This window comes from Salvelinus alpinus, chromosome 18 (genome assembly GCF_045679555.1).
Source record: "Salvelinus alpinus chromosome 18, SLU_Salpinus.1, whole genome shotgun sequence".
Lineage (NCBI taxonomy): Eukaryota > Metazoa > Chordata > Actinopteri > Salmoniformes > Salmonidae > Salvelinus > Salvelinus alpinus.
Genome location: NC_092103.1, coordinates 34,985,047 through 35,006,274, shown reverse-complemented (window position 1 = coordinate 35,006,274; position 21,228 = coordinate 34,985,047). Strand labels below are relative to the sequence as shown.

Here is a 21,228-nt window from a genome sequence, read left to right as displayed (position 1 = left end):
ATGTTGAATATAATGCATCTATATCAATGTATATAATCAATAACAAAATGTAATTGGTGTTTATATAATTGTACATCTTGATACAATGAGAACGGCTAATGTCTGGCTCTTCCCACAAACCCTTTCATCAGTCAAAATGGCTGCGTCCTTGAGTTGTCAGAGTGTGATATCGGTGAGAAACACGTTTACATTCGTTCAATAACTGTTTGAGATTATTCTACTTTAAAGTGTTGTGATATATTCTAACGATGACCAGTTGTTTTGATACGTGGGCGGGGCTTTGACAAATAGCGTGTTTCTGGCTGGCTAGCCAATGATATAGCAGCTAACGTTAGCCAATGTTACTTGGCTGTTGCTCAGTGTCTTTGTTTTCACACCTTTGCCCCACAGAACGCGCTTGCCAGAGTCGGCACTTCGATATACAATAACTCTGCAACAAGAGCACTTCATGTCACTGCAGCATGCTGCAAAGTATGTATTCAACCTGACTGTTAAAGCCATTGACTATTGCCTCACTCACTGGCTGCAAAAAAAATGGCCTCCAACTTGGTATCTGGTACTTTCCGTTTTGTGTTGTCAGAATCGTGCAGCTCGTATTCGGGTGGGGAAAGGAGACCGACCACTAACCTATGAACAAGCACTCCACCCCCACCACATAGGACACCGCAAGGGCTGGCTCTCCCAGCACACTAGTGAGTCACTGTCTAGTTTTCCCCACTTATCTGACCTTGTACAAGATAACTCGGTGTATAGCGAGTAACAAAGTTACTGTCAATATGATGGGCTAGGTTATAGACTAACCATAGTGACCAGATAGAAATGCTGACAAACTTAATCATTGTGTCAAAGGAGACCTAACATTTCTCCCTCCATCCCGCTCTTTATCTCCTAGGTAACCTACAGGGAGAGGGAGGAGCATCAGATCGTACTGTGGAAGACGTGTTTGTAAGACGTTTCCTCTTCGAACGTTCCATAACTGCCTGGCCAATGAGATTGTGATAAAGCGACGAGGCAACATGCTGGTGGTGTGTACCCTGATGCTGCAGAAACTCCCTCCACAGAAGTTCTACTTCCTGATTGGTTACACAGAGATACTGCTCTCCCACTTCTACAAGTGTCCTGTTAAGATGGAGGTACAGACCCTGGAGGATAAGGCTGTCTACAAGTACCTATGAGACAGGAATTGTTAACAGATTTGACTTTCAAGACTTGTCATACAGGACTATTTTGGGGAAACTCACCGCCGTACAGTTGTAAAAAATTAATTGTATTTCAAATGGTCTATTGAAATCTCTATCTAGTGTGTGGAAACCAACTATTGAGTGTGTGCCTTGGAGTTGGCTCTTCACAGTAGGAATAGACAGACTACCAGATAGTGTTATCTTCAGGTTAACAGCAGTACACCTGTGTATTCATTCAGGTGAAACATCAACTTAGTGACAATAAATCTAATGTATACAGGTGACACGCATCTCTATCCTACACAGCAGACAATCTGTTCCAACGTAGTACATTTCTCTTTTTAAGGAGAAGGAAGTGAGAAAGGTAGGAGAGCGTGTCACAAATAGACATTGGGTCAGATTCAAACCTACGTAGTTAGTGGTAGGGATGTGCGCCATAGGTGGTAGTACTGACAGCCAGACCATACATTTTTCGGAGCATTCTGTAACACATTGCACCCGCCTGAACAGGCCCCATTGTTTTTCCATCTCTTTGAATTGGATTCCATTCCAGTCACTAACTATTCACTACTTGTAAATCATGTTGGAGTTAAATGTACTTGTGAAAAACTCAGTGGAATGCTTTTCGTTTATTGATTTCCCACGACGCTGTCACATTGAACAAGGCATTAAAAAGCTGCTTCAGTGCAAAAAGACAAGGCACACGGAATACATCATCTTCGTCCATATCAAAGGTTAGAGTATGAAAAATTCCCTTAAATATCAGTGATATATTCCTGTCCGTAAGGCCACATTGATTTTTCAAAACGATTCCACACGAAAATAACATGTCTGATCTACATCTAGGAAAATGTCTCTCTTGATTTATTTTGAAAAAAGGGTCTCATGGCTACTGTAATCGTTAATACTCTGATTGTATCACATTGTAGAACATTTTGTTTACACTGACAGTAAACTTTACATTCTCAGACACTTTGCCTGTGTCCCAATCTGTTCTTTCTTCTAAAGTGTGCACTTGTACACTCCTCCCCATACATTTAATACCATTGGATCAGTATAGACATGGACTAAAGGGAGTTAATGTCTTATAACACCAGTAATTTACTGTGAAATCCACGAAGTCAACAAGTGCACACTAAATGGAAGAAAGTACAGCTTATTGCAAGGCAGGTTTGGAGGCACACAAACAGCAAAGATAGGACACATACCACTTGTCCTCTGGGCTCACATTCTGAAGGAACAGGCTCATTCAGTTTTCCCTTCTTTCACCTTTCACTCTTTCCCTGGAAAAGTGCTCAGACTAAAATGTAAAACACAGCTCTCGTCTTCCTTATGCTCCATACATACAGCGAGTGGCAAACACAGGGAAATCATTCCATTGGGCGAGAAGTAGCCACTTCGCCACACACAGTGTGAACAAGACCATAAAGCAAGGGGAGAGGCAGGTTGGCTAAATGGGATTGATGGTAAAAAGCATTGAGGGGAAAACAAAAAAAACTGAAATCAGTGTCTAGGGACAACTTCATCCTACTCCGGTAAACCTTGGGCTAAATTGGGTCAAAACCCCTACATTGCTATTGCAACCTCTTCCTTTCGGTGGTTATGACACTGACTTCTTATTGGCTCTGGCTAGTGAGAAAAATATTCTGATTGGATGCCAGACCCTGTACTCAGATATAAAATAACATTATCATGATAAAGAGTGTGTTCCAGGTACATTTTCTGCATATATTTTCTTATTAGAACATATTGTGGTTCCTTAAATTCCAATTCACACATGCGTATAATACAATGAGTGAAATAGGACAAATATAAGCACCCACCAAATTATCATCATCTGCATGGAAAATGCAGGAGTCTATACAGTGCAACATGTCTGCCAACACAATAACTTCACAGTATGTGGATAGACTGAGGGTAGGTAGAGAGTTAGGGTTAGTCCATCCACATTGAGTGAAACATCAGCACAGTTCAGGTGGAACAGTGCTCACTATGCTAATTATACTCAGACAACTTTTGTCCAATCCCAAATCGACCTCTAGCCCTTGCTCCTAAGCACTTGTGTAGATCTAAAAAGGAGCATTACGCCACAAGCAATCTTGTGAATATTTGGCATAATATATCAAAGTGGACCTTATTTTCATATTCTAATGGGGATTTTCTAAACATTGACAGCCATATTGATATGAGCCGTGCTTTGGGAAAACCTCTGATGGTGTCTAACATTGTGGTCACAGATGTACCTCCCAACCGTCACCTACTGCTTTCGAGGCGTTTTGTATGCCATCTCAAACAAGCTCATCGCCATATTGTTAATACCTCTCAGATCTACATTTGGTTGCATATGGATAAGGGGCTATGGGGTCAATTTGGGATTGGACGTTGGCACTAGGCTATGGTCCCGCCCTGCTTGCAGTGTGATTGGTTATATCTTGGTGACGCGGCAGCTGTCGCCCTCGCATGACTGCAGCTTGATCAGCCGTTGGTTCATGGCCTGGAGGAGGGTGGGGTCAACCTTCTTAACAATGTTTTCCAATTGGTGCGGGTCAGAGGTCAAGTTATATACCTCCACAAATGACTGAGGAGAGAGAGAAAAAGCAAGAGAGAAAACAGATTGAGAGGTCAATTATTCATTAAAATCCATAGAAACAATACATCATGTACTAAATAAGCTAGGTAGTACACCTCCAAAGTTCATTTAAAAACAGTACATAAAACAGAGCCATATACAGTCTTTACATATATGGCTCTGCATAAAACTACTAACAGACAAAACTGCTACTGTAAGTCATAAAAACATGACAAATGCACACACCTCACTGTCTGCAAACTCGCAGTACTGCAGGTTGTGTTCAACCAGGGTCCTAACACAGGCATAGGTGTTGTTGTAGGCATCCTCACATACACAGTCTGGGAAACATTGCTGGAGCGAAGAAGAACAAGAGACATTTTGCATTCCTCCAAGACACAGAGCTGCACTTCAGTGGGACTATTGCCTCTACTACAGGAATAATGTACAGTACTAAAAGAGTCAGGCAAATGCTGGTGGAGGGTAGGGGAACAGGGCAATTACATTAGTTAATTGTAAGTGGTAACAAGGGTATTGTAAAGGGGTAACTCACTGACAGACCAGGGCCCAGTTTAGGGCAGGCGGGGTCAGGGTCAAGGTGTCCCTCTCCTGTGTACTCTACCAGGAAGTAGGGGCGAGCTGTACCGTTACGCAGCTCAGGGGCCTACAAAGAGACAGAGTGAGATGGACAGACTATTACATAGAGATAGGTGGATTGATAACCTGCAGACACACAGACAGACGAAGATGATAAATGGACAGAGAGAACAATACGTAACCTAACTGACCATTAGAGAGGAAGGACTGTCAATCCAAAACACTCCGAGACAAAAGATAGAGGTAGACAGACATTTAGCTCACCATCTGAGAGAGGAAGGACTGTCCATCCATATTAACAAAGGAGAGGTTGAGTCCTGAGATGTCCAGAAAAGTGGGAGCTAGGTCAATGTTCAACACCGGGGCCTGGAGGAAGACAAACACACATAGATAAGTATGGATGGAAAAGTGGAATGAGAGCATGGATGGATGTGTGGTTGATGGATAATAAGTGGATTGATAGATAGAAAAAAATGGCGCTAGGGACTCACCGGGAGTGTCTGATGGGGTTTGATGCCTGGCCCACGCACCATGAGAGGGATCCTGATATCAAAGTCGTACAATTGTCTCTTGTCAATGGGCAGAGAGAATTGACCTGGAAGACAGAACATAAAAGGCACAGAATACCTTAGAATGCCACTAGAATACATTACTATAGAACATTTCTGTTGAGAGTGGTGACATATCCTGATACAGAAAACTGGGGATTTCATTACGTTTCCTAAAAGAAGCTTTTAACAATCTGACAAATGTGAAGTTGATACTAGGGGTCTGTTTGTTGTGTCGAGCTGTGAAGTTGAACTGTTACATCAACCACAGGAAGGGGGTCACTGCAGGTGTGAAACAAACAGATACCAAATATAAACAGGCAGACAGACACATACACCCACACTTACCAGTGTGGTAGCCATTGTCAGAAGTGTAGAAGATGTAGGTGTTGTTGAGCTCCTTCAGCTCTTCTAGTTTCTTGACCAGCGCCGCCACCATGTCGTCCACTGACAGCAGGGTCTGCCACCTGCAGTACGGGAGGGGAATTACAACCATTACAGGAAAATCAGAGACTTAGATGAGAACATTTTTGTATTTTGCTACAATTGTATCCAGGTGAGTATTACGAGAGGTTTATTGCGATGGAGTACAGTGATTTGATTAGCTGGGTGTATTATGAAAAGTGTATCAGGATGATTTGATTGGCTGTTGTACCTTTTCCTGTAGGCATTATCCAGGAAGTTCAGGGAGGTGCTGGGCATGGGGTTGCTAGGCTGGCGCAACAACCAGTGTTTATCCTTCCCGGGTTTGTCAAAGCTACCATCCCGGGGGGCTTTGACATTTGCAAAGTTTTTCTCATACTGAGGGGCGGCGGTCCAGGGGGAGTGAGGGGCGGGAGGGGACAACATGATGAAGAACGGACGCTGGGGACTCCTGTCATCCAGGAAATGGAGAGATCTGTTCAACTAGAGAGACGAAGGAGAGAGGGAGTGGAAAGAGATAACATTCAAGAGAGAGAGAGCAAAGATTAAAATCAGGTGCTTTAATCAAATCCTAACAATTACAATACAGCAAGATGAGCTTTTGTTATATGATAAACTAAACTAACTTATAGTAGTTAGAACCCAAACAAGACTGGGGGCATATATTTTTGGAACGTCGAGACAAAACTCCTCTCAGGCATCCAGAGACAATAGTCGGAGTGGTGGTGGACAAAACAAAACCAGACCGGCCATGTAATGAACTGGAGGAGTTGGAACGAAGACAAGTGGTGAGTTGCACAACACATCTGTGAAACATTACAGGCTTATTTCTGGTCCTGGTTCTGATGGGTCAGTGTATAAATGTGAACACTAAATAGCTACTAAATGAACATTTCTGCTAAATATCCATTCAGTGCATTCAGAAAGTATTCAGACCCCTTGACTTTCCACTCCCTCTCTCCTTTATTATAAAATGTATTCAATTGTGTTTTCCCCTCATCTACACACAATACCCCATAATGACAAAGAAAAACTGGTTTAGAAATTTATGCAAATTCATATTTTTTTTTACTGAAATATCAAATCAAATTTTATTAGTCATATGCGGTAGACCTTACAGTGAAATCCTTACTTACGAGCCTCTAACAAACAATGCAGTTTAAAAAAAAATACGGATAAAAACAAGAGATAAAAGTAACAAGTAATTAAAGAGCAGCAGTAAAATAACAATAGCGAGACTATATACAGGGGGGTACCGATACAGAGTCAATGTGCGGGGGCGCCGGTTAGTTGAGGTAGTATGTACATGTAGGTAGAGTTAAAGTTGCTATGCATAGACGGCAGAGAGTAGCAGTGGTGTAAAGAGGGCGAGAGGGGCAATGCAAATAGTCTGGGTAGCCATTTGCCTAGATGTTCAGGAGTCTTATGGCTTGGGGGTAGAAGCTGTTTAGAAGCCTCTTGGACCTAGACTTGGCGCTCCGGTACCATTTACTTAAGTATTCAGACCCTTTAAGCAGTACTTTGTTGAAGCACCTTTGGCAGCGATTACAGCATCGAGTCTTCTTGGGTATGAAACTACAAGCGTGGCAAACTGTAATTGGAGAGTTTCTCCCATTCTGTTCTGCAGATCCTCTCAAGCTCTGTCAGGTTGGATGGGGAGCGTCGCTGCACAGCTATTTTCAGGTCTCTCCAGAGATGTTTGATCGGGTTGAAGTACGGGCTCTGGCTGGGCCACTCAAGGACATTGAGACTTGTCCCCGAAGCCACTCATGCGTTGTCTTGGCTGTGTGCTTAGGGTCATTGTCCTGTTGGAAGGTGACCTTTGACCCAGTCTGAGGTCCTGAGCAGGTTTTCATCAAGGATCTCTGTGCTTTGCTCCATTCATCTTTCCCTCGATCCTGACTAGTCTCCCAGTAGTCCCTGCCGCTGAAAAACATCCCCACAGCATGATTCTGCCACTTCACCGTAGGGAGGGTGCCAGGTTTCCTCCAGACGTGACACTTGGCATTCAGGCCAGATTTCAATCTTGGTTTCATCAGACCAGAGAATCTTCTTTCTCATGGCCTGAGTGTCCTTTAGGTGCCTTTCGTCAAACTTCAAGCGGGCTGTCATGTGACTTTTACTGAGGAATGGCCACTCTACCATAAAGGCCTGATTGGTGGAGTGCTGCAGAGATCAGTGTCCTTCTGGAAGGTACTCCCATCTCCACAGAGGAACTCTGGAGCTCGGTCAGAGTGACCATCAGGCTCTTGGTCACCTCCCTGACCAAGGCCCTTCTCCCACGATTGGCCAGCTCTAGGAAGAGCCTTGCCAGTTCCAAACATCTTCCATTTAGGAATTATGGAGACCACTGTGTTCTTGGGGACCTTCAATGCGGCAGAAAAATGTTGGTACCCTTACTCAGATCTGTGGCTCAACACAATCCTGTCTCGGAGCTCTACGGACAATTCCTTTGACCTCTCGGCTTGGTTTTTGCTCTGACATGTACTGTCAACTGTGGGACCTTATATAGACAGGTGTGTTTCTTCCCAAATCATGTCCAATCAATTGAATTTACCACAGGTGGACTCCAATCAACTTGTAGAAACATCTCAAGAATGATTATTGGAAACAGGATGCACCCAAGCTCAATTTCAAGTCTTTTTTTATTTAAATAAATGTTTGAATAAGGCTGTAACGTAACAAAATTTGGGAAAAGTCAAGTGGTCTGAATACTTTCCAAATGCACTGTATAAAATATGCATCTAAAACAGCAGACGGGTTGGTTGTTTAGCAACAAAACCGACGTGTGTGCAACTATGGGGCATCACAGCAAAGTTTAAAAATATATGTCAAATAGAAATCAAAACTGGATGGTCTTCAGAGATAGATGGGAGTTGTCGAGGGTAGCTGAAGGATGGGACTAAAAACACACAAAAGATACCTATTGTAAAATAGACTGTCCGTAAACTGCATATAGTATGTATAAGCTGGAAGTAGAAGTGTTGTTGTCTATAAGTTTACTCCAATTAGGAGGGGTGGTAGGGTTAGGAGGAAATAATAAAAAGGGGGGGAAATTAGATTCCTACTTGGAAAGTATCAGAACCAACCAATAGGAAAGCTCTACACAAATGGTTTTATTTTTACTCTGAGGCTCAGAGTTGCCGTCATACAGCATATGGCTCTGGGTTTATGATCACAAAAGGTGTTACATTTTAGAAAACTAATTGTAGACGTCACACCATTTGTACATGCATGTTTTTTATACTTTTAAATACAGAATAAATTTGTTAATCATAAAGTTGGCCTAATATTCCTTTAAAAAATTTAACAGACTGTAGATTGTTTACATAGGTTGTTGACATGTAAACTATATTTCATCTCCAATGGTTATTGAAAACATAAACACATTTGCATAATGAGCACTTTTGTCTCAAACACATTGTTACAGTTGTTGGTTAGCTAGCCAGCTAGAATTTTTTGCCATATTAGCATTGACATGAAATCAGTCAAAATACCTCCAAACAAGACATGGTATTAAGAACAAGGTTAAACTATGATTCCCCACATCGCAGTTTCTTGTCATTGTTGGTAGCCATCTGGCCACCCAGAATCACAACTCACGGCCCCATTTAAGCATGTGCATCAATTGTGACATTATCAGCTACCGAACTCTTACAGACCCGTACAAGATCTGTTGATTGATATTTGTAAGTAACAGGCATCTCTTACATACATAAACACAGTTAAAGGGAAGCTTTAAAGTAAAGTGCCTGTGGAGCTGATTCACCATGGGTTAAGAGACCGTTTCACCCTTTCAAAGTACAAGCCAAGCAGAAAGTTTACCAAGTCACATGACCAGGGGTGGGATATACATGCAGACACACATAGGTAAGAAGACTACTGCCGGAGAATAATCACCCATTAACCACACACAATATGCAAAATAAAGAAACTGCTCCAGAAAGCTACCTTTTCATTGGCAAGATTAGTAAACTTAGGCATGACATGCCAACAACAAAATTCTGACCTACATGCATAACTGACCAAATTATGAAAGACAAGCATTGTAATTTTGAATTCCATAAAGCGAGTATGGAAGAGGTGAAAAACAATGGAAAGCCATCTGGGTCTGACAACTTTGATGGAAAGTTACTGAGGATGATAGCGGACTATATTACCACTCCTATTTACAATCTCTTTCATCTAAGCCTACAGACCTGGAAGGAAGCAAGTCATTCCACTACCCAAGAATAGCAAAGCACCCTTTACTGGCTCAAACAGCTGACCAATCAGCCCGTTACCAACCCTTACTAACTTTTGGGAAAAAATGGTGTTTGACTAAATTCAATGCCATTTCACAGTAAACAAATGAACAAGATTTTCAGCACGCTTATAGGGAAGAGCACACAACATGTATGGCACTTACACAAATGACTGATGATTGGCTGAAGGAAATTGATAAAATTGTGGGAGCTGTTTAGTTAGACTTCAGTGCAGCTTTTGACATTATTGATCATAATATGCTGCTGGAAAAATGTTTGTGTTATGGCTTTACAACTGCTGCTATATCGTGTTACCCATCTAACAGAACAGAGGGTGTTCTTTAATGGAAGCCTCTCCAACATAATGTAGGTAGAGTCAGGCATTCCCCAGGGCACATCCTTTATATCCACGCAAACTTGGTGCAAATCAATGCCCACGAGAAACCTAGCAACATTCAAAGCCACACTGATTGAGTTTGGTTGTTCCCTTGTGAGAAGTAAAGGCACGCACGAGAAGGAAGAATGCAAGAGACAGAATCCCCACCAAAACATTGCCATCAATACCTTGCACCCCCCCCCAAAAAAAAGCATTGTATTTGGGACAAATCATTCACTAAACCTCAACTAAGTCTTGTAATGAATAATGTGGAAATTCAGCAAGTTGAAGGAGACTAAACGGCTTGGTGCAACCCTGGATTGTAAACTGTCATGGTCAAAACATATTGATGCAACGGTAGCTAAAATGGGGAGAAGTCTGTCCATAATAAAGTGCTTCTCTGCTTTCTTGACATCACTATCAACCAAAGTCCTACAGGCCCTAGTTGTTGCACCTGGACTACTGCCCAGTCATATGATCAAGTACCACTAAGAGGGACATAGTCAAATTACAGTTGGCCAGAACAGAGCAGCAAAGAACTCTATTTCACATCAAGTATCTCATGAATAAAAAATAAAAAATGCAAGCAATAAAATCAGATTAAAAAAATAACTACACCTTATGGAACAGTGCAGACTGAAGACACACACTCGTACATTGTAATATTGCTGTATTATGGATTTGTTGTGGTATTGTACTGTGTAATAACGTGTTGTGTGATGTACTGTTTTATTTTGTATGTAATTGCCTAATGGGGATCCGTAATAAAATACACATACGAAAAGGTACGGTTGGGCACGATACAGGTAAGGTACAGGTAAGGTAACGTAAGATACAGGTAAGGTACAGGTAAGGTAACGTAAGATACAGGTAAGGTACAGGTACGGAAAGATACAGGTAAGGTACAGGTACGGAAATATACAGGTAAGGTAACGTAAGATACAGGTAAGGTACAGGTACGGAAAGATACAGGTAAGGTAACGTAAGATACAGGTAAGGTACAGGTACGGAAAGATACAGGTAAGGTAACGTAAGATACAGGTAAGGTACAGGTACGGAAAGATACAGGTAAGGTAACGTAAGATACAGGTAAGGTACAGGTAAGGTAACGTAAGATACAGGTACGGTACAGGTACGGAAAGATACAGGTACGGTAACGTAAGATACAGGTAAGGTACAGGTACGGAAAGATACAGGTAAGGTACAGGTAACGTAAGATACAGGTAAGGTACAGGTACGGAAAGATACAGGTACGGTACAGGTACGGAAAGATACAGGTAAGGTACAGGTAAGGTAACGTAAGATACAGGTAAGGTACGGAAAGGTACAGGTAACGTAAGGTACAGGTACGGTACGGAAAGGTACAGGTAAGGTAACGTAAGATACAGGTACGGTACGGAAAGGTACAGGTAAGGTAACGTAAGATACAGGTAAGGTACAGGTACGGAAAGGTACAGGTAAGGTAACGTAAGATACAGGTACGGTACAGGTACGGAAAGATTCAGGTAAGGTACGGAAAGGTACAGGTGGGGTACAGGTAAGGTAACGCAAGATACAGGTACGGTACGGAAAGGTACAGGTAAGGTAACGTAAGATACAGGTACGGAAAGGTACAGATAAGGTAACTTAAGATACAGGTAAGGTACAGATCCGGAAAGGTACATTAAGGTAACGTAAGATACAGGTACGGAAAGGTACAGGTGGGGTACAGGTAAGGTAACGTAAGATACATGTAACGTACAGGTAAGGTTCTGGTAAGGTGACGGGTAAGGTAGCGTAAGGTAAGATACACGTAAGTGGTTGTTATGATTCAATGTTATTAAAGTATTTAACTGTATAAAGCTAAAAGGTTCATTTTCATACTATGGACAAAGTTTTTCTTTCCTAACAGGCTGTGGCTACCGTCTGTCGCTCATTAGGGGTAAAGGGGTTACCTAGTCAGTTGCACAACTGAATGCATTCAACTGAAATGTGTCTTCAGCATTTAACCCAACCCCTCTCAATCAGAGGGAACAGTTTGTTGGGGGTTAATTGCCTTACCGTGCTCCACTTTGCCAGCTCTGGGATTCAAACCAGCTACCTTTCGGTCAGTGGCCCAATGCTCGTAACCACAAGGCTTCCTGCCGAGTTCGGGTAGGCAAACCGAACGAGTGTGCTTGCATACCAGTGGAGGCTGCTGAGGGGAGGACGGCTCATAATAATGGCTAGAACAGAGCGCATTAAAACACACGGAAACCATGTGTTTGATATATTTGTTACCATTCCACTAATTCCGCCATTACCACAATCCCATCCTCCCCAATTAAGGTGCCACCAACCTCCTGTGTCACATACACCCTTACATAGTTCAGAATACAGAAGATCAAGCATGCACAAAATAACAATGTTTTTGTTTTTTTATTTTGAAAGCCATTAGTGTGAATTATTCATGCCCAGAGCTGGAAACACATCAGATGGCTTCCACAACAAGTGAAAAATATCAGAGAAAATGGGACTGAAAGACTGCAGAGTGAAGGAAAAGCAGTCAACAAGTGCTCAGCATATGTGGGAACTCCTTCAAGACTGTTGAAAAGCATTCCAGGTGAAGTTGGTTGAGAGAATGCCAAGAGTGTGCAACGCTATCAAGGCAAAGGGTAGCTACTTTGCAGAATCTCAAATATATTTTGATTTGTCAAACACTTTTTTCGTTACTACATGATTCCATGCGTTATTTCATAGTTTGGATGTCTTCACTATTATTCTACAATGTAGAAAATAGTAAAAATAGAGGGAAATCCTTGACACAAACTTGGTTACACATGTGTCCTTCACAAAAAAAAAGGTGCAAAAATATAAATATCCTAAACTATTTATAAATGACATTCGTCTTCGTTTTACATCCCAGGTGTAGATGATTAGATTTCACATTCCCTGTAGCTTGTGCATGACGTGATAGAGGGACTGCTTCAAAAACTCTGCCAGGAAACAAAACAAACTGGCATTTATAACAGAAGATCTGACATTTCACACTTTTTCCCCCCGTGTTTTGTGCAATACTTGCAGTTCTTCCTTTTGTCTTTGGCATGCATGTTGGATAGTGGCACTCACCTTGAGTGGGGGGTCTTGTGATGGTTGTGAGGTTGCTTTGGGCCCCCAATTTAGCCATTTCCAACACCAGCTGCTCTTGGAAAGCCAACTGGGAGAGAGGGGTTTGACCTTTTGCTTGTGGAGAATGAAAGCATTTACTATAGCAATGTCCACAAAGTTTTAAGAAAAAGTCTTATACCACTTCCTGGTCTTGTGGAGGACCTGGTAGTAGCCTATCAGAGCATCAGATAGGTCGACACCCCCCATGCTAGCATTGTAGTCCTTCACAGAAACAGGAATGGGTACACTCTTCCTTTTCCCCCCTCGAGACATGGTCGTTATTGAATGCCTTATGCTGTGGGGTGAGCATGGTTAAGTCCCTAGTGTCCTTCCATTTCACAAAAAGCAGCTTGTTAGTCCTGATCCAACGTATGGTCCCCCTCTCCGCTGTCTTTGTCATGTTGTTTACCTTGGTCTTGGGGAAACCGATTCTGTTAGGATGAATGGTGCCACAAGCCCCTATTATCTTTTTCAAGAGGTCTATTAAAAGTGCATGTAGAACCACCAGACATGGTGATTGACATAGCAGTGGGGGGGTGAAGACCTTGACCGGCAGGGGCACTTGCTGGGGAGGGGTGGCTCCCAAACGTCATCATCCAAATCCTCTGCATCCTCCACTCTGTGGTGAATCAAATAAAGGGATATATTGTTGTAAGACACAGAATTACAGTTGACAATTTACAGAACGAAATTACTGTAAAGTAAAAACCCCAAGCCTAAACTGTCTGTACAGTGACTCACATAGAAGGTGTAAAGCACACATGGCAAACATTAACACTTTGGAGACAAAGGCAGAGGTGAGAACACAAATAAACAATGGCCATGAGAGTTTAATGGCCTCTCTAAAGTTACAAGTATGAAACAGGAAACAGTGAACTAATATGAAACATAGACAATAACTACATTGGAATTATATAACACTGGAATGATTTGTTACATAGTCCTATGTACCCTAATCCAAAGCACAAGAAGCTGACAACTTATAAAAAACGAAATACATATAGTAAGTTAGCTATATAAAGTTGTGAAAATGATTTACTTACAGATCTAACAGTGGATCCAATCCTTCTAGAAAGCAATCTTCGTCGCCCAAGTCGAAATCCTTGTTGTCCAAATTGTTCCCCTGATCCGAGTCCGACCAGTATTTTATTCAAAGCTTCTATGTCAGAATACTTATTAATATCTGCCTTGTTTTTAGCTTCCTGTTCAATATTCTTAGTTTTTACCTTTTTCCCCCCCTTGAGAAGCCATCTTTCATGCTAAAGCGATGAAATCTGTTTACAATGTAATGTAGCGTGCTCGGTTCGTCTCTGAGCCAGGTAGCAATAGTTCGCATTAAGCATAAATGGTTCTAGGCCTTGAATTGTCCCACCCAGGTCAACTGCATATCCCTGGAAAGCTTATCTAATTGGCTACACGACTGTCAAGGTGCCATAGTAGCCAATCCCCTGAATAATAGATGTCTACAGCGCGTAAGCAGGCAACGTCATATTTTTGAGGCGCAAAGAGTCACTTGGTGGACAGTCGATGTTGCCATTAAGTCATACATAATTAGATAACATGGCAATAGGCTAGATTTTTTCCTATCAACCTAAGGATTCATTTGAGACCCCCCCATGTAGCTTTAGCTCAAACACAGACCAAATCAAAGCTTACCTTGTAAGATATTTGCTGTTTGGTGAAAACGTTGTGTAAAATAAACATTTTGACTCTCGGGGCTGGTGATCAATAACGGTAGGTCACAGGCAGACAAATATGATATCCTCATGATCTGTGGAGTCCCGGCTTTCGGTGTGAATCAACGTATTCTGTGTTTATTTAATTTATGCTTCACAACACTAACCGGAATGTAGGTAGCAGCCATCTTGAAATGAGGTCATCGGCTCGGCCTGCCCTTATACATTTGTATACCCACATATGGTAGTAAGTCACACCAAAGATTTTGAGGCACAGATCAATAGTCAAGATACTCAGCTTTCCGCAGATACCCTGCTTTTACAGATAGGGGTTACCGTTCTCATACCAGACTGAATTTAATATTTAAAAAATAATCGAATAGGGTCCCCAAATATGCGCAAACTGTTTCGGGTGGGGAGCATGCGGATGGTTTAGGGGTTAAGGTTAGGAAAAATAGATTTTGAATGGAAATCAATTTGTGGTCCCCACAAAGATCGTAAAACATATGGTGTATGTGTACTGTACGTGTTTGTAGAAGGACAGGTTTTTGCTATCATCTGTGTAATGTGTAAAGTGTCCAGATAAGCACAGCTCCTCTCTGAGAATCTACATTCCTCTCAGGGAAGTGATCTCTGTATCTGTCATCAAAAAGGGTCTGCAGCTGCTGCTGATCAAACACACTGAAGAATGACCCTGGATAGAACCCCAGCATCAACAAGACATCAGCTACCACTGTCTCACAGGGGAACTACCGCATCATGTCTCACAGGGGAACTACCGCATCATGTCTCACAGGGGAACTACCGCATCATGTCTCACAGGGGAACTACCGCATCATGACTCACAGGGGAACTACCGCATCATGTCTCACAGGGGAACTACCGCATCATGTCTCACAGGGGAACTACCGCATCATGTCTCACAGGGGTTATACACACCCACCCACCCACACAGTTGTATGGGTTGAGGACTTACTATGAGGTCTGTGAGGTAGTCTTTTTCATAATTGTCTCCGTGCTGCTCCTCTTTACCGTTGACTGACAGAGTGTAGTTGTAGTACTGAGAGTTCCCCATCTGCAACGACACACACACAAAAGCATCAACACAGCTGTGACATCATCATCATGCACCAATATATCATGTGTCTGTACAGGACTTACCAGTGCATGCCATTGATCCCAGCCTGGGGGAACATAGCCAACATTCCCTGTTTCCTTCTTCCCGTACTGAGAGAGAGAGAGAGAGAGAGGAACACGTGACATAGTGCCACAGACAGACACATGTGAAGCAGGGTTGGGGTCAATTCCATTTCAATTCCAGTAAATACAGAAAGTAATACAAATTCCAAGTTCTAATGTTCCTAACAGAATGGAATGGACCCTAACTCTGAAACGTAGTACAAAATGACTAAATACACAATAGACAGATGTGGGAACAACTGACAATATAACTAGATGACATTACAGATGGATCTGGGGAAGGAAATGCATGAAGCCAAAAAGAGACTGATTTCACCACAAGATTTTGCACATATTTACTACTTTTTCTATAATAGAGAGCTGTTAATACAGTTTGAAAGTTGAGGTGATTCATAGATCTGATGATCTTGGCAGAAGTTAGCCTAACTCAGGTTGAACCTGGTGAACAACCGGGTTAAAATGACATGACATGACACGTCAGCATGTCCAGCAGAAAAGAGGAAGAAGCAGTGGTAGATTCATGCACAGATTATATGACCACATCAATTAACAGCTAGGGAAGCATCACATGATGACATGCATGTAGTGTGTGTGTGAGATGGGGGGGGGAAATCAATACAGATACATATCGCAATATTAAATCGATATTTTGACTCCAATTTCTTTTATAGAGATATAGATATAGTAGTACCAGTCAAAAGTTTGGACACACCTACTCATTCATATTTAAAAGTCAAGACAAAAAAGTGTTAAACAAATCTAAATATATATTTGAGATTCTTCAAAGTAGCCACCAGAGCAATGGACATTAGACAGGTGGAAATCTGTCCTTTGGTCTGATGAGTCCAAATTTTTGTTCCAACCACCGTGTCTTTGTGAGACGTAGAGTAGGAAAACGGATGATCTCTGCATGTGTTGTTCCCACCATGAAGCATGGAGGAGGAGTGGGATGGGGTTAAGCTGGTGACACTGTCCGTGATGTATTTAGAACTCAAGGCACACTTAACCAGCATGGCTACCACAGCATTCTTCAGCAATACGCCATCCCATCTGGTTTACGCTTAGTTGGGACTATCATTTGTTTTTCAACAGGACAATAATCCAAAACACACCTCCAGGCTGTCTAAGAGCTATTTGACCAAGGAGAGTGACGGTGCTGCATCAGATGACCTGACCTCCACAATAACCTGACCTCAACCCAATTCAGATGGTTTGGGATGAGTTGGACCGCAGAGTGAAGGAAAAGCAACCAACAAGTGCTCAGCATGTGGGAACTCCTTCAAGACTTTTGGAAAAGCATTCCTCATGAAGCTGGTTGAGAGAATGCCAAGAGTGTGCAAAGCTGTCATCAAGGCAAAGGGTGGCTACTTTGAAAAATCTCTAATATATTTTGATTTGTTTAAACTTTTTTAGTTACTACATGATTCCATATGTGTTATTTCATAGTTTTGGTGTCTTCAATATTGTAGAAAATAGTAAAAATAAAGAAAAACCCTTGAATGAGTAGGTGTGTCCAACCTTTTGACTGGTAATGTACACTGCTCAAAAAAATAAAGGGAACACTTAAACAACACAATGTAACTCCAAGTCAATCACACTTCTGTGAAATCAAACTGTCCACTTAGGAAGCAACACTGATTGACAATACATTTCACATGCTGTTGTGCAAATGGAATAGACAACAGGTGGAAATTATAGGCAATTAGCAAGACACCCCCAATAAAGGAGTGGTTCTGCAGGTGGTGACCACAGACCACTTCTCAGTTCCTATGCTTCCTGGCTGATGTTTTGGTCACTTTTGAATGCTGGCGGTGCTTTCACTCTACTGGTAGCATGAGACGGAGTCTACAACCCACACAAGTGGCTCAGGTAGTGCAGCTCATCCAGGATGGCACATCAATGCGAGCTGTGGCAAGAAGGTTTGCTGTGTCTGTCAGCGTAGTGTCCAGAGCATGGAGGCGCTACCAGGAGACAGGCCAGTACATCAGGAGACGTGGAGGAGGCCGTAGGAGGGCAACAACCCAGCAGCAGGACCGCTACCTCCGCCTTTGTGCAAGGAAGAGCAGGAGGAGCACTGCCAGAGCCCTGCAAAATGACCTCCAGCAGGCCACAAATGTGCATGTGTCTGCTCAAACGGTCAGAAACAGACTCCATGAGGGTGGTATGAGGGCCCGACGTCCACCGGTGGGGGTTGTGCTTACAGCCCAACACCGTGCAGGACGTTTGGCATTTGCCAGAGAACATCAAGATTGGCAAATTCGCCACTGGCGCCCTGTGCTCTTCACAGATGAAAGCAGGTTCACACTGAGCACATGTGACAGACGTGACAGAGTCTGGAGACGCCGTGGAGAACGTTCTGCTGCCTGCAACATCCTCCAGCATGACCGGTTTGGCGGTGGGTCAGTCATGGTGTGGGGTGGCATTTCTTTGGGGGGGCCGCACAGCCCTCCATGTGCTCGCCAGAGGTAGCCTGACTGCCATTAGGTACCGAGATGAGATCCTCAGAGCCCTTGTGAGACCATATGCTGGTGCGGTTGGCCCTGGGTTCCTCCTAATGCAAGACAATGCTAGACCTCATGTGGCTGGAGTGTGTCAGCAGTTCCTGCAAGAGGAAGTCATTGATGCTATGGACTGGCCCGCCCGTTCCCCAGACCTGAATCCAATTGAGCACATCTGGGACATCATGTCTCGCTCCATCCACCAACGCCACGTTGCACCACAGACTGTCCAGGAGTTGGCGGATGCTTTAGTCCAGGTCTGGGAGGAGATCCCTCAGGAGACCATCCGCCACCTCATCAGGAGCATGCCCAGGCGTTGTAGGGAGGTCATACAGGCACGTGGAGGCCACACACACTACTGAGCCTCATTTTGACTTGTTGTAAGGACATTACATCAAAGTTGGATCAGCCTGTAGTGTGGTTTTCCACTTTAATTTTGAGTGTGACTCCAAATCCAGACCTCCATGGGTTGATAAATTTGATTTCCATTGATAATTTTTGTGTGATTTTGTTGTCAGCACATTCAACTATGTAAAGAAAAAAGTATTTAATAAGAATATTTCATTCATTCAGATCTAGGATGTGTTATTTTAGTGTTCCCTTAATTTTTTTGAGCAGTGTATATTTACTTATTTTTGCTAGGAAGCATTAGCTAGCGCTAGTCGGCTGTACCTGCGCCAAAACTTTTTCATCCTATAGCTTGTTCTCCATCTTCTTTTTAAATAGTGAGCCAATAGGGTTTCAGCGCTTTTATTTCCATGACTGATCAAAACAAATTTTCTCATGGTTTCTCTCGTCACTCTGCAGCAGACATAAGAGTAATGTTTGGCACATCAAATTACAATCAATCACAGTATCCAATCACAATACATACAGAAACACGAGAAAGATGCCGATACGATATGTATTATCATGATAATATCTTATTGTGAGGTCCTTGGCAATTCCCAGCCCTAGTGTGTGTGTTACCTGGTTGAGGTACTTCCCGGCGTAGAAGGTCTGGTAATGCTGTTTGCTGAGGTAGACAGGGAAGGCCGTGGTCTCTGGTCCTTTCTGCCACAGAGGGCTGGAGCAGTTCCCATCCAGGGAGTTGTTCCTCACTGCGTGGTTATGGGGGTACTGCCCCGTTAGGATACTACTCCTACTGGGGCAACACAGCGGGGTCGCTGTAAACTGGACAGAGAGAGAGAGGGAGAAATAAAAAGAGGGGAGAGGAGAGATCAGGGACATCTCAAAACCTTAGTGAAACTCCAGCAATTGGAATCTCAGTGTAATGGCTTAGGTGTTGGACTGACTGACAGGTGCAGGTTCGAGGACCATGTTGTTGATGTGAAGCTGTTCGGTACTCACAGCATTTGAAAAGGTGGCTCCAGCATCTCCAATCAAAGCTTTGGTTTTCGTCATAGGTGTCTGTTGAACCGAGAAGCACAAAATGGAGAAGTGCTTTATTTTATCTCAACATGAAACCTTAAATACACGCACTTTTGTTTAATCCGAAACAACACTAGGAAGAAGAAAAAATATTAGACATCCTGTTTTGGTCCAAGTTGATATAAAATGTTTCAGGTTGAAACATTCGGTAGCCTATTTCTCATACTTTTAATAGACTACCGGACACAAGAAGCATGTAGCATGGTGACCATACGATAGAAAATATATGAATAGTTCTATAGCCTCTATATTGATCATGGTTTTGATTTTGTTGAATGTCACTGCTACAATGTGGGCTTCTGTATGTCGCACAATGTTATTGCCCTCTGCCTCAACATATAGGCCTTTAGCCACGTAATGTACGTATGGAAAGTAGGATATGAAAATGGCAGTAAGTGGGTCACGCTTGTTCCCTTCAATTCAAAACATCGTCAGCCCACCATAACAACAACTATCGGCCTGGCTATAGCAGAGGACCACCACAATTATATTAGCCTACACATTATACATTTTTAATATACATTATTAATACGTTTGATTTACGCACAATACGTACTCGATTTAGTTCTTAACAAACCCAGCCAAACTAGAACTACTCACCATTCCCCCGAGGTACACATCCTGATCATCCGCTAAAATCAGGACGATATTGCTCGGTTTTTCGCATTCCGAACACCTGAGCGTGCAGGTAAACAGCGCGAGAAACAATGCTGCGCGCACTCCTCCATTCGGTGTTAATCGTCGCTTCTTTTGTCTGGTTTTTGCCTCCGAACTTGCCATGGGTTAGCTGGCTACCGCTCCACTGTTATAGCGCGGTGTTTTCGTTTTCTGCTCTAGGCGAAGTAATGTACATATGAAACCACCTATGGACCGGGGGAGGGCACGGACAGAATGCAAGTCACACTGCTGCTGGTCACAAGGGAAGAGACGTCTGAGAAAGTTTGAGGAAGTAACCAGCTAATGGTCATATGATCACCTTTTTTTCCACTCGATTGAAGAGGGAGGACTTTAAACCGGTTGTGGTATTTTAGATAAATACCAATAAATGTGGCAGCTTGCTTGAAATACCACAAAAGAAAGTGTTCTTAGAACGAGTCACAAATTGCAAACATCAATGTAATGGGGTCTAGCGCGGAGTGTTTAATATATTATGTTGATGATTCGTCTTGAAACAGCTGAAACTTGTTACAACAGTTTGGTCTACATTTCTGTATACTACGTTTGCTCTATTTCAAATTAAAATAAAAGTGTATTGGTTTCTAGCTAGACATTTGCCATGCGGGTCATTACATGTGTTTATCCTAATAGAGAAGTGACTAATTTGACGTACAAGGATAAAAACACGCGAACTCTTATGTT

At 42.7% G+C, this 21,228-nt stretch overlaps 2 protein-coding genes across 2 annotated transcripts; one reads left to right on the top strand and one right to left on the bottom strand.

The window, feature by feature from the left end:
- The first annotated feature begins 96 nt into the window (after positions 1-96).
- Positions 97-1,277, top strand: mrps24 (mitochondrial ribosomal protein S24). The gene is given in 5 exon segments (XM_071351717.1): positions 97-172; positions 391-471; positions 581-692; positions 893-961; positions 964-1,277. Coding segments are annotated over 5 exon segments (510 nt in total). The 5' UTR covers positions 97-136; the 3' UTR covers positions 1,176-1,277.
- Positions 1,278-1,791: 514 nt separating this feature from the next.
- On the bottom strand, positions 1,792-20,802 carry gnsb (glucosamine (N-acetyl)-6-sulfatase (Sanfilippo disease IIID), b). Its single transcript, XM_071351714.1, has 12 exons — positions 20,470-20,802; positions 19,789-19,848; positions 19,408-19,611; positions 15,902-15,967; positions 15,717-15,815; positions 5,551-5,801; positions 5,244-5,362; positions 4,839-4,942; positions 4,612-4,713; positions 4,304-4,414; positions 3,997-4,104; positions 1,792-3,759 (listed from the first exon to the last, which is right to left on the bottom strand). Exons 1-12 carry the CDS (start codon positions 20,647-20,649, stop codon positions 3,607-3,609), a joined length of 1,557 nt encoding a protein of 518 aa, XP_071207815.1. The 5' UTR covers positions 20,650-20,802; the 3' UTR covers positions 1,792-3,606.
- Positions 20,803-21,228: the final 426 nt, after the last annotated feature.

Coding starts and splice junctions, on each gene's coding strand:
- gnsb (XM_071351714.1), bottom strand. CDS start 20,649: ATGGCAAGTTCGGAGGCAAAAACCAGACAAAAGAAGCGACGATTAACA. Junction 5,363..5,550: donor GATAATGCCTACAGGAAAAG/GTACAACAGCCA, acceptor CCCGTACTGCAG/GTGGCAGACCCTGCTGTCAG. Junction 4,415..4,611: donor AGTCCTTCCTCTCTCAGATG/GTGAGCTAAATG, acceptor GTCTCTTTGTAG/GCCCCTGAGCTGCGTAACGG.